The sequence below is a fragment of the Peromyscus eremicus genome, chromosome 22 (assembly GCF_949786415.1).
Source record: "Peromyscus eremicus chromosome 22, PerEre_H2_v1, whole genome shotgun sequence".
In the NCBI taxonomy this organism is placed as follows: Eukaryota; Metazoa; Chordata; class Mammalia; order Rodentia; family Cricetidae; genus Peromyscus; species Peromyscus eremicus.
This window is the reverse complement of record NC_081437.1, coordinates 13,921,154-13,935,077: the sequence shown is the minus strand read 5'-3', so window position 1 is coordinate 13,935,077 and position 13,924 is coordinate 13,921,154. Positions and strand designations below refer to the sequence as shown.

Below are 13,924 nucleotides of genomic sequence, written 5' to 3'. Positions count from 1 at the left end.
TATTAGCTTATTAACATAGTTTAAGTCAAAAAATTAATTTGCTAACACAATACATTGCATTTCAAATATAATTATTTATAATCCAGGGACCATATCAAATACTTAACATGTTTCAATTAATTTATAATTTGCAAAATCCCTATGTGCCTTTTAGTATTTCTTTCCTACAGCTAAGTAAATTGGGGTATTGATATTTTTAGTAGCCTAGTCAAGGTCACACCAAGAGGTAGTGCCTCCATATTCCACGTTCTAATGCACCACATTCAAACACCTTTCTAAATTTGTACTCCTAAATACTAAGGAGTCTGCTTTATGATTAACTTACCTTTTTATCATTTCAGGAAGACGATCAAGCAGTGCTGTCCTGTGGTGGGAGCCCAGGGATTTTGACCCGTGTGTAGGTTCCAAATAAGGTTCGAGTATGACAACCACCTGAGTTTTAGTGTCTTTATTTGCAAAGCGGGTCCAATAACAGCCATCCTACCTCTTCTATAGACAGTCATAAGTGTTGGCCAGTGCTTCATAAATTACAGAATGGTCAGTGGTATGGGTATAAAAGTGTTAAAAACTGAAGGGATTAGACATCTCTTAACAAAATAAAATATTTATACATATCTATCTTTAGTGTTTTTTAAAATTTATTTACAAACCAAGTTCACATCCTAGGTATAAATTTCTCCTTCCTTCCTTCTTTCCTTCCTTCCTTCCTTCCTTCCTTCCTTCCTTCCTTCCTTTCTCCTTCCTTTCTTTCCCTCCCTCCCATCCTCCCTCCCTCCCTCCCATCCTCCCTTTCTTCCTTCTCTCTTTCCATTTTGAGACAATGCTTCACTCTGTAGGCATGGCTGGCATGGGACTCACAGAGATCTGCCTACCTCTGACTCCTGGGATTAAAGGCATGCACCACCACACCTGGCTAATATTTGATTTTCTTTTCTTTTTGGTTTTTCGAGATAGGGTTTTCTCTGTAGCCCTGGCTGTGCTGGAATTCACTCTGTAGACCATGCTGGCCTCAAACTCAGAGATCCTCCTGTCTCTGTCTCCTGAGTGCTGGGATTAAAAGCGTGTGCCACCACCGCCCAACTATATTTGATTTTCTTACAGATTTGCTTACTTCATGTGTGTGCACACTCAAGTGGTGGCACCATTCTTTTCTTCTACCAGGGTGGTTCCAGGGATCAAACTTGGGTTGGCAGACTTGGTGGCAAGTTTCTTTACCCAGAGAACCATCTCACCAGCCCAACCAGTTGGAAATATTCAGAATCTTGCCTCGTATGGTGAGTCACCCCAATAGTTAGTACTTAGGAACAAGGCATCCTGCCTCCATTTGGTAGGCAGGCATGGTCTATATGTCTGCTGGAACTAATAGTCAACTCTGAGGACATCAAGAAACTAAAATCTTAAAAGCCCTGACTCATCAAGATCAAGAGGTCAGTTCACCACTGGCCTTTTTTTGGTTTGTTTTTGTTTGTTTTGTTTTGTTTGTTTGTTTGTTTGGAGCTGAGGATTGAACCCAGGGCCTTGTGCTTGCTAGGCAAGCACTCTACCACTGAGCTAAATCCCCAACCCTTGTTTGTTTTTTTTACTTCCTGTCTGCTCCCTGCCACCTCCACCCCAACCCCCACCACCCCAATTCAGAACTCTTTTGATGGCTTTTTTTCACCCTGCCTTGGGCTTTCCGAAGTGTGTGCATGGTCACATGACACAAACTGTCCAATCAGCATTCTCCACTTACATTCCAAACTAGCCAATCAGGTTCATCTCAAACCAACGCCTACTTTACACACAGCCTGAGCCAATCAGGAACATTCTTAACACATAAAAGTGCTTCCAATGAAGACTATTTGATAACTCTCTCTCAAGTTCCTTCCAAGCTGCAAGGGCTTTTCTACCTCTTGATAAACCTTGTCGTCCCTCTATGTCCTGGCTTGTCATTCCTCACGTTTGTGAGACAATGAAACTGGAAGCCACTGGCTCAGGCTGACTTTGGTGACCGCACAGTTTTCTTGGACTCTAGCCCCCTGCACTAAGCCCACGAAGAGCCAAGAAAGACATCAATGCTCTCCAAGACTCCCATCCCCCCACCTATAACAGCAGTCAACTGAGGCAGGAGTTCTAGGCCAGCCTGGGCTACATGGTGAGTTCCAGCCTGAGCTGCAGCAGGAGATCTCAAAACAAAAATACGTACATACGTAGAGTATGTATTCTAAATCCTAAGCATGCTCCTCTTATATACCTTATTTGTATTTCTTAAACTGGCTGTTTTCTCCCACACGCAATAATTATTTGTTTTACCATCCCAGATTTATTAAAGTATTTTATAATGGTGCTGGAGTGGTGGCTGAGTGGCTAAGAACACTGGCTACTCTTCTAGAGGATCCAGGTTCCATTTCCAGCACTCAGATGGCAGTTCCCAATCATCTACAGTTCCAGGGGAACTGATGCCCACTTCTGGCTTCCCTGGACAGCAGACACCAATGTGGTACATATACATACATGTAGGCAAAACACCATACGTGTAAAGTTAAAACAAAAACCTTTTGTAACCTCACCATGTACATAAACTGTCCGCTACATGGCTTCTCCTGGAGGCAAATTTTAACATACGTCATATATCAATCATAGCTGCAATACTAAAGCAATATAATCTACTGTTCTGTTGGCTGCAGCTTACGTCCTACATATAGTTCACACAAGAAAGTAAAGAAAAAGAGAAGTCAGCCAGATGGGATTCTCTTTCCAGTCAGAGAACTAGACAAAATTTGCATGACCACAACCCTCTTCTTCAAAGATTCTCATTTTCAGTCCCGGCCATCGGTCCCAGGGTGATGGCTCAAATTCCCGAGGCTGGCTTCCAGCCTGAACTTCTGCCATAGATGGAACTTTCGCCAAACTTCTTCCAACCCCAGAAAATAGGGAATGAAAAACAACAACAACAACAACAACAAAAAAAAAACCCAAACAACAACAAAAAAGCAATTGTGTGAAACAGTAGGTCCATCCCCGAGTTTAAACACATGCCTTCCACTGTCTGGTTAGCCAAGTCTTGCAAAAGCCTGGCCACCTGCTGGGGAGGAGAAGGAGGTGCTGGAGTTCTTAAGAGGCAACTTCCTCCATGCTGTCCTTCCTGGAACCTGACATCGGGCACTTTCACTGAGATACAGCTTTGTATTGGGTGGGTAAAGAGGCAGGGAATGTTCTGTCCTTCCTTCAGACCCCTCTTCTAAACTCTCACAGTAATGGCCCTAAAACAGAGCCTCGGACAGAGAAGGACCCAGCTCACGTGGGTACTCAATCTCCCATCCATCTTCCCCTACCTCCCGGCAGTCCTGGCCCTGTTTCCCAAGCTCACCCCGCCGGGGAAGTTGGGTGTGGTTCCCAGAAAGTTCAGTTGGGATTTACATTTTAGTTTGCATTGATGATGTAATCCATTGTTTGGGCCCTTTTCATGGGGGGGGGGGGGAGACGAAGCAGGGTATTTTCGTGACCAAATTTGTTTTTCTTGAAATTAAACCTTCACAAAACGAAACAATGCCACCAAGCAAAACTAGGGTACGTGAGATTTCTCTTTTTATCCTTTGCTTTTTGAGACAGTGTCTCCTGTATCCTAGCCTGGCTGCAAATACACTGGACTACTAGCTGAGTGTGACGAACTCCTCATCCCCCTGCCTCCACTTCCCCAGTGCTGGGATTTTAAGTGTGTGCCACCAAACCCCGACATTCTGTTTCAGTTTCTGTCCTCATACATGTTAGCATAATAACGCAATAAAAGCAAGAAGCAACCAAAGGTATTTATTTTATTATATTATTATTTTCAGTTCAGCAGAGGAGTGAGCCCTGCATCTTCCATATGCTAAAGCCGGCAGCTGTATCGTTGAGATGCATACCAGCCCTGAAAAGCTATTTTAAGGTTTTGAAGGAACTTGTGGGTTTTCATATTGGATTGCACTGAGAGGAGAGGAGCTGAACTCCGCTACTCAGGGAAACCTGAATTCTATTTTATAGATGATATAAATTAAAAAGAATTCTGTGTACGTGTGTCGGTCTGTGTGGGGGTACATGCACCCGAGTGCAGATATCCATGGAGGTTAGCTGCACTGGATTCCCCGGCGGGGGTGGGGATGGGGTTGCAGGATGCTGTGAGCCACCGGAAGTGGGTGCAGGGGATCCAGCTGAGGTCCTCCGTCACACCAGTGCATGCACTTAACAGCCGAGACGCCCCTTCAGCACCTTGAATTCTGTTTGGTTTGTTTTCAGTCTTGTTTGAGACCCAGTTTTACACTGCGGGCCTGACTGACCTGCAATTCACCACTTAGCCCAGACTGGCCTTGCATCTGCGCGGCCAGCTCGCCTCAGACTCCAAAGCTGAAAAACACACTGCACGTAAAAAGCCACCACATCCTGCTGTCTCGGTATCATTTTGCTTGGTAATGTTTCACACCTTTGTTTTAAAAATTTTAGTCACTGTTATTTTAGTGTGTCTGAGACAGGGACCTGGCACTCTCTGTGTAGCCCTGGCTTACCTCTAAACAGGACGATCGCCCTTTCTCAGCCTCCAATATAGATAGATATGGGCCACCATACCTGGCCAATTTTTATTTACTTTTTTAAATAAAAATTTTGAAGATGTTGCTGAAGGAAGAAATCTTTAAAAAAATAATTGATTTATTTTTATTTTCCGTGCATTGCTGTTTTGCCTGCATGTGCATCGGTGTGAGGGTGTTGGGTCCCCTGGAACTGGAGTTACAGATGGTTGTGAGCCACCATGTGGGTGCTAGGAATTGAACCTGGGTCCTCCGGAAGAGCAGTCAGTGCTCCCAACTGCTGCGCCATCTCTCCAGCCCCAGCCAAATTTTTATTTGATATTAATAAAAATGTTTTAACTGTGCTGGAGATACAAGCTTGGTGCTCTCCGTGCTCTCTCCTAAGTACATGGTCCTAGCACCCATGTAACCAGCCAGGCCTGGTCTCATACTTACAACCTCGGTGCTGGTGTAGAGAGGGGACAGAAGGAAATGACAGGAGAGGGGACCAGATGCCCTCCATGCACAAACGCTCGTGTACACATACACACAGATACAGACATCTGCATGTTTGCCACACCACACTCACAGGGTTGATTTTAAATTGTCTTAACTTTTTTTTCTTTTAGTTTGTGTTGTGACTTTTATTTTTAGTTGACACTTTACACGGAACAATGCTTAGATACTTAGCTGTATAATCCTAAGGGTTTTGACAATTGTACATGCTAAGTGTATTCACCTCTGCAGGCAAGATAGAAAGCATGTTTGTCACTTAAGAGAGTTCCTTTGTACTCACCTCCAATTAATCTTACTCACCCCAACACAACTCCAGGAAACCACTGTTCTGATGTCTATCAGTAGAGGGCTGAGAGTGTCAAAAGACTAGATGACACGTCGAGGATGTTGTTTGGTTAATAAAGCCCCTGCCTACCATACAGGAAGCCCTTGGGTTTAATCCCTAGGACTGAATAAACTGGGTGGAGTGTGCATGCCTCTAATCCCAGCCCCCGAGAGGTGGGGGGTGGAGGATCCAAAGTTCAACGTCTTCCTCAGCTTCGCAGAGAGTTCTAAGCCAGTTCTTATGTTAGCCTCTGTCTCAAGAATAAAAAGAAAAAGAAACACAAAACAATAACATTAGGTTTCTTGGTGACTGTCTTTTCTCCTCCCTAGCCCATTTCCACCCTACTGACAAGAAAACAGAAAGTTACCAAAAAAAAAAAAAAAAAAAAGTTCCAAACCAGATGTGGTAGTGGTAGTGTACACCTCTAATCCAAGCATCCAGGAGGATTATGAGTTCAAAGCCAGCCTGGGCTACATAGCAAGACCCTCTTAAAAAAAATAAATAAATAAAACACAAGGTCTTCAGAGGAAGGTTGGAGACGGCTTAGCAATTCTGAGCTCTTACAGAGGACCTGGGATCAGTTCCCAAGACCCACACACACCAAGAGGCTCATATTCGGTTGCACGCACTCGGTGCAGAGAAATTCCTGTAGGCACACACATATACACATAATAAATGAATACACTTAAAAGAAAGCTTCTAATGTGCTGAGCAGAGGAAGTGGTCTCTAAAGGCAGAAAAGGGACTGAAGAAAGCAGAAACGGAAAGGGAGGGGATGGTCATTCCGAAGGTACCTTCCTTCAGCGTTAACCCGGAGGGCACTTCCTTATCATGCTAAAACTGGCCTGTTTGGGGGTTTGGCTATTATTTCTTTCTCCTGATTTCTGGGAAAGCCCAACAAATTAGTTAGGGTTTTGGTGAGGGAACTTCAGCTTGACTCCAATTCCACTTTGGGGGGGGGGGCGGGGGGCGAGGGGCGGGGGGAGGGGCCGGGGGGGAGGGGGGCACGGCGCGGGCGGTTCAGACATTCTAAACCAATGGCTTCCTAGAATTTTATTGAACAGTAGGTTATCTCTTTGAACTTATATAAGTGAACTTCAGCAGACCTTTGTGTTCCCACTTTTCACTCACCCTGATTTCTACAACAGGCAAACCTTTCACCCGTGTGGCTGTCTGTAGCTATCAATAGTTCCTTTTTTCCTTGTCTTTAAAATTTTATTTTTAAGATTTTTGTTTGTTTTGTGGGGTTTTGTTTTGTTTTGTTTTTGGTGTGCGTGCGTGCGTGCGTGCGTGCGTGTCTGTCTGTCTGTCTGTCTGTCCATCTGTCTGTGTTTTGACCCAGGGTCTCACTCTGTAGTCTATGCTGGCCTTGAATTTGCTTTAATTCCCCAAGTGAATACTGAGGTTACAAATTTGTCAACATGCCTTTTTTTTTTTTTTTGTCTTTTTAAAACTATGACTAAACACATAAAAGTTGCCATTTTGCCATTTTGTTGGGTTTGGATTTTTAGGACGGGAGCTCACTGTGTAGCCCAGGCTCGAGGCAGAATTCAGTCTTCCCGCCTCAGCCTCCATGTACTGTATGATTTTACCAAACACTACCATGCTTGCTGCCATTTTTTAAAAAAGCAGTTTTTAGCTTTGTTTTCCTTGAGGTTTTGTTTCATTTTATTTTGTTTGAGATGGGGTGGTGATGGTGGTGTCTCGAAATATAGCCCAGGATAGCCTTGATTTCACTGTGTAGCTCGCACTGGTTCCTGTTTCGGTCTCCCAAATGCTAGGATTCTAGGCTTGCACCAAATGGAGGGAGTAGAATTAGGTACTTTCACAGGGTTGTGTAACTATCCCCATTGTCCATTCCCAGAACTTTCTCGTTACCCTGAACTAAAACTGTCCTTATCAAACAATGTCTTTCTTCCCGCCACACACCTCTCAGGCTCTGGTAATCACTGTGCTTGCTACTCTCTCCAGGAATTTGGATAGTCTATCCAGCACACAAATCGAACCGTATTGTTATTTTCTGTTGTATCTGGCCTCTCTCAGCAGAACGCCCCGTCAAAGCTTTTCCTTTGTTTTTAATGATATTTCATTATGAGCCACCACACCCATAATCCCAGTTCTAGGGAGGTGACTGGAGGCAGGAGGGCCGCACAGTGGGAGGCTCTCTCAAAACAACAAAAATGAATTCAATTCAAAAGCCATTATTTCTTTCTAATAGTATTCCCCTTCGATTATGTAAAAGAGGAAGGAGGAGGAGGAGAGAAGAGAGAGAGGGAGGGAGTGAAGGAGGAGGGAGGGAGGGAGGGAGGGAGGGAGGGAGGGAAGAAGGAGAGAGGGAGGGAGGGAAAGTAAAAGTGTTAAAGCTGGGGATACAGCTCTGTGGCTGAGCGCTCACCTAGCCCGTGAAAGGCCCTGAATTCACTTGGCTAATAATCCCCAGCACCAGAGAGAAAGTCAAGTATTCAGATCTCCTAATTTTTAAATCTAGTTGGAATATAATCTTACTCCATTCGGGGTGTTAGCCCGGCAGGTAGTTTAGGCTAGGGCTGACCCACAAAGCACAATGACTGTGATGGGAGGATCCGGCTGGGAAGGTGGCCCAGTGAGTGAAATCCCTGCCTTGCAAGCGTGAGGACATGGGTTCAGGTCCCACCTAAGAAACAAGTGAACCCCAGGTTCAGTGAGACACCCCTGTCTCCAAAAATCACGTAGAAAGCGATTGAGGGAGACACCCCCACAGCGACGTCTGCCATTTATACACATACGTATGTATGGGAGAGCACACCCGCACATGCGTACGCACCTATACAAAGCACATATATCCGCACACGTCACATACATATGTGCAAAACGTGAGGATTATGCCGCAGTGACCGGGTTCGTTTTCACTGTCAATTTGAGTCAGCTGGGGAATTGCCTGGGTAAGATCGGCCCCATGGCCTTGTCTGTGGGAGAGATTGTCTCAACTGTTAATTCACGTGGGAGGGCCCAGCACACTGTCGGTGGCGCCATCCCCAGAGGTGGTCCTGAACTGTACAGGAAAGCTGGCTGAGTAGAAGCTGGGCTTCCAGCCGCGTCTTCCATGATTCCTGATCTGTGTTTCTTTGGCTGTGGAGTCAGTTCTTTGGTCAGAGGTAATGCAGCCTGGAATGGAGCCATGCCTGCCTTCCAAGTTCTTGACTTCCCTCCTCGATGGCCTATAACCCGGAATTGTGAGCTGAATAAACCCTTTCCTCCCGCAAGTTTCTTGTGATCGGTGTTTTACCACAAAACCAGAAATGACGCTGGAGTAGTTGACCATTAGTCACTCTGAGTACATTTTATACCCCAAGTGAGAATAATCATTTTCAGAATCCAGGAAGAGGAAACGGTCATGATGTAGTGTATAGTAAGTAATGATGTGAGACTAGCCCTTAGGAGATGTCTGTCTAGCCCCATACCACACCCCACACCCCCACCTACCCCCTCCCCCGCCCCCCAAATTCCACCCTCCCCTCACCCAGACAGGGGTTCTCTGTGTAGCTTTGAAGCCCGTCCTAGAACTCACTCTGTAGCCCAGGCTGGTCTTGAACTCACAGATTGCCTGCCTCTGCCTCCCAAGTGCTGGGACTAAAGGCGTGGGCCACCATGCCTGGCCCCTTAGGTTTTCAACACTCGGTAGAGAAAGCCTGAGAAGGACTGGGTTTGCTCTGAGCCAGCAGCTGCTCTGCACGACCATCTGCTACAACTGAGTAACTCAGATGTTGGAAATATTTCCGTCATTTGTTTCTGCCATTCTGTGTAAAAATAAAATTCCCTGGGCCGGCAAGGTAGATTGCCGATAAAGATCCTCGCTACCAAGCCTGATGGCCTGAGTTCAATCCTGGGACCCGTGTGGTGGAAGGAGAGAACCAGCTTCTGCAAGTTGTCCTCTGACCTCCACATGTGTGCTGTGGTACAGCCATAAACACAAACACACACACACACACACACACACACACACACACACACACACACACGCCCTTCCCCCAACACACACTAAATAAAGAAGAAAATTATTTGGTTTGATTAGGTAGAGCTCTTGCCTGGCAGTAGGCAAAGCTGTGCGGTCCAACCTCAGGACGGCACAGGCACACAGAATTCCTGTAAAGGAAATTAACACTTCCATGATTGCCCGTTGTCCTAGTTCGCTGCAGCTGTCAACTTGATATAGCCTCGAGTTAGCTGACCCGGTCTCAAGGGAGGGATGAGAGAGGGATGGCTCAGCTCACATTGACCCGTGGCATGTCTGTGGGGCATTGTCTTGATTGCTAATTGATGGAAGAAGGTCCAGCCCACCATGGTAGCAGCACCATCCCTGGGCAGGTGGTTCTTGGCTAATATAAGAAAGCTAGCTGAGCAAAAACCAGAGAATGAGCAGCATTTATTCTTTTGTGATTTTTCAGTTCCTGCTATGGCTTCCCTTAATGATGGACTCTGACCCGGAAGCGTAAACTGAAATAAACCCTTTCCTCTTAAGTTGCTTTTGGTTTTGGTGTTTATCACGGAGACAGAAAGCAAAGAACAGCCACCCTTAGATCAGATAAACAATAGCCCCGGGTGTTTCCTTCCAGGCTGGAGCCCTGGGCAGATGATGCAGGTGAGCACTTGGAGAGATAACGCTACACTTCCCTGCTAATATGCTGCCTCTAAGGGATTTCCTTCCTTTATCTCCAGCTTTTCTAGAATGACTCTGGTGGAGTCTGGCTTGGTATTAGGAGCTCTCAAAAAGCCATAGCAGTACACCTCAGGAAACAGTGCTCCAGGGTGAATAGCTAAAGTAATTGGAGTAAAAACACCTATCCCACCCAGACTCCCAAATCTAGCCGTTCAAGCTTCACAGATGTTTTCCTCTCTGTCATGAAACAGTCCAAGGGAGGAGTTCTAGACTGACTAGTGGGGATCTATGCTCCATGAACAATCAGGGTGTATCTGATGTTTGTTTGTAGCACTGGTGGTGGAATTGAAGTGGAACTTATATTGGTGGTGGAACTTATACATGCTAGGCAAGCACACCACCACTGAGCTACATCCTTGACAGAGAGACCCTTAACAGGTACCTTCCAAGGTTAATCCAGTTACTCCCGTTCCAGCCAAAAGGAAGGAGGAAAACAGAGTAACGCTTGCTCTTGGGGAAGAGATGGGACTCCCGAGGACTATCCTTACTTAGATTCTCTTGCGTTACTTAGCAACTTCTTCAGCATGTGTGGTAGCCGAGGAGGCAGTGAGAAGGGACGATGGCAGGGTAGGCATGGCATGGCCTTCTGGGTGGCCAGCTCTTGACTTCAGGGCTCACGACAGTTTGAAGTGCTGTGGTGGAGAAGCTGACTCTGTGTCAACTACCAACTGAGAGGTGGTAGCCGAAGCTGGGTGGAAGAACACAATTCTGGTTAAAATCTACTTCCCAAGGTCTTAGCAACTGGAAGGTAGGTGGGGCTTATTTCACCTGCTTCCAAATTCCTTCAGACTACGTCCAGTGAAGAAACCTAAGAAAGGATTTTAGATGTAAAAACCCCAACGTCTCCAGACCATTTCCAACAGAAGCAAGCAGAACTCAGATCCTGGTAGACAGTGTCTTCCTGATCTGTTGTTTTGAAAGGTTGTTGGGGAAAGAGTCTATGACTGTTTGTTTTCAATACACTAGTCCAGGATGAAATAACCCATGTTAGGAGTGACATTGGAAACAAGGAAGATAAATCCCAATAAAAGCTTAACTCCCTAGAACTGTGTAGTCTGTACAGAGGCCATTGGCCACATGTGAGCCCTGGAGACAGGGCCACTATGGGTAAAATGCACCTACATGTGAAAAACATCCCGGGGCTGTGACACACCTGTACATACACACACACACACACACACACACACACACACACACACACGTACACACGCACACACACACCCCTTGAAAAAACACATGCTTGCAAAGCAAAGGTTCTCAACCTGTGGGTCATGACCCTTTGGGGTGGAACGACCCTTTCACAGATATCAGATCTCCTGCAAATAAGATATTTATGTTATGATTCATAACAGTAACAAAATTACAGTTATGAAGTAGCAATGAAAATAATTTCATGGTTGGGGGTCCCCACAACATGAGGAACTGTATGAAGGGGCCACAGCGTTAGGAAAGTAGAGGACCACTATTGTAAAGGTTCCACAGCAAAAAAACACCAGAGAAGGACGGGAAGAAGGAAGGGCTGGAGGGAGGGAGGGTTAAGGCTGGTGTGGTGTCACGTACCTATCCTAGCACTCTGGAGGCAGAGCAGGAGAATTACTATGAGTTCCAGGCCAGCCAAAGCTACAGAATGAAACCCTATTTCAAGAAAAAAAAAAAATCAAGAATAACTCCTATGAATGTATTATTGAATAAGATTATTAAAGCACAATACTCATTTTTAAGCCTAACAATTGTGTGTTTTGTTGAAAATTACTTAAATTATTTTTCCCTGAGACCAGCTAATTAATTCTTACCAGTTGATGGAAGTTGATTGATTTAACAAGACATATTCAACATGTGTCGGAAAATTCTGTTTTCTAGGGGTTTTTGTTTGTTTGTTTGTTTTCCAGACAGGGTTCTCTGTGTAACCCTGGCTGTCCTAGAACTAGCTCTGTAGACCAGGCTGGCCTTGAACTCACAGAAATCCTCCTGCCTCTGCCTCCCCAGTGCAGAACTGTGATGTTTTTTTGTTTTGAGACATGATTATATTGTTGAGGTTTTTAAGTATCTGACTATGTATAACCCTTTCTGAGCATGGGTTTCCAAGGAAAATCCCCCAAAGTATAAGTTTCTTTTAAGGGACAGTTACTGTGTTACCCAGTGTTAACTCTGGTTTGGTTTTCAAAAGATTTAAGCTTTTAAATTATTAAAAGCCCCTTATTGTTACTTAAATGTCAGTTTATTTGGAATGCTTATCTCTTCGATACAAAGATAACTCTTCTGCAAATTGGAGGATTCCAGTAAGGACTTGGCCTCAAGACAAACAGCAGGAAACCTTTGGCCTCCTGATGCCAAGGTCTGGATGTTTGTCTCCTGGGATTCCTGTGTTGAACCTTAATCTCAAATGCAGTGGTGACTAGTGGTTGGACCTTTAATGTATATGTAGGGATGAAGATGGAGTGCTTATAAGATGCTCAAGGAGGGCTGGAGAGATGCTCCATGATGAAAAGAATTTGCTGCTCTTGCAGAGGAGGACCTGGGTTCGGTTCCCCACACCTGCATGGAGGTTCACAAGCCCCTGTAAGTCCATTTGCAAGGGATTTGGCCTCTTCAAACACCAGGCATGCACGTGGTGCATGTACATTCATGCAGGTGAAACACTCACACACATACAATAAAAATAAATCTTAAAAAGAAAAAAAAAGTTTAAAGCCCATGAATCTTTCCCCCTTTCATTTTAATTCCAGTCTCTAGAATGTAGGAAATCATTCACAGAGGCTGCCGGGATGGCTCAATGGTGAAGAGCACTGGCTGCTTTTACAGAGGATCCAGGTTGAGTTCCCAGTACCCACTTCAGGTGGTTCACAACTGCCTATAACTCTAGCTCCAGGGGACCCAATGCCCTCTTCCAGATTCTTCCAGCACCTGCACTCACACATGCACAGCTACACACACACATACACACACACACACACACACACACACACACACACACACAGAGGGAGGTGGGAACTCACTACCCAAGTGAATCAACCATACTCCATCTTTGAATAGAGACAGGGGTGATGCCATATGGGCTGCTCAGCCCCCAACTATCTGAGGGCAGCCACATGAGTCTGAGGAGCCAGCACAAAGACTCATGCTGCTGAGCCCCGCCCCCGCCCAACCCCCAAGAACTGTGGGAGATAATGTCATGGCTGCTGCTTTTGGCCCTCAGGTCTGGGGTGGTTATGGAAGCAAAGATAATGGAGCCAGAAACCAAGCATGTTTAATCTTCTGTCGGGCCACCCACTTCCTGCCCAAGTTCCAGAACACCAATCCCAAAGAATTCCAAGAACTGGAGGGAGTAAAGAACTGAGGAGGTAAGATAGGGATGTGGGGAGGAAAGAGAAGAGAGCTACATGGGGTGAGTTGGGAGTGAAAAGGTCCCCTGTGGTTGGGGCATTAAAGGAGGTTTTTATCTGTAAGCCAAAATTCAAGTTTGAAAGTTTCATTTTATGCCATCGCTACTGTCTGCCCCCGCCTCCCTTCTAACTGCTGTAGTCTGCTTTCTAGTGTTCGGATAACCCCCAAGACCAAAAGCAACTTGGGGAGGAGAGAATTTATTTCAGCTTATAGTTGTAGCCCCCCATGAAGGGTAGTCAGGGCAGGCACTTGAGGCAGGAACTGAAGCAGAGACGATGGAGTCCTGCTTGTTCCTCCTGGCTTGCTGGGTTTGCTTTCATATACACCCCAGGACATATACATCCTGGCTAGGGATGGCACCGCCCATAGTGGGCTGGGCCCTTCCACATCCATCGTCAAGCAAGAAAATTCTCCACAGGCTTACGTGTAGGCTAATCTGACGTGGGCATTACCTCGGTTGAGGTTCCCTCTTCTCAGATGACT

The 13,924-nt window shown here is 45.6% G+C and overlaps 1 protein-coding gene across 1 annotated transcript in view; it reads right to left on the bottom strand.

Moving 5' to 3' along the window:
• Positions 1 to 5,182: 5,182 nt before the first annotated feature.
• Positions 5,183 to 13,924, bottom strand: part of Cdkl4 (cyclin dependent kinase like 4) — a 62,643-nt gene continuing 53,901 nt past the window's right edge. Inside the window, exon 10 of the mRNA XM_059248485.1 lies at positions 5,183 to 5,611. Coding sequence (XP_059104468.1) covers positions 5,600 to 5,611 — 12 coding nt within the window. The 3' untranslated portion in view covers positions 5,183 to 5,599. The remainder of the gene's footprint in view (positions 5,612 to 13,924) is intronic.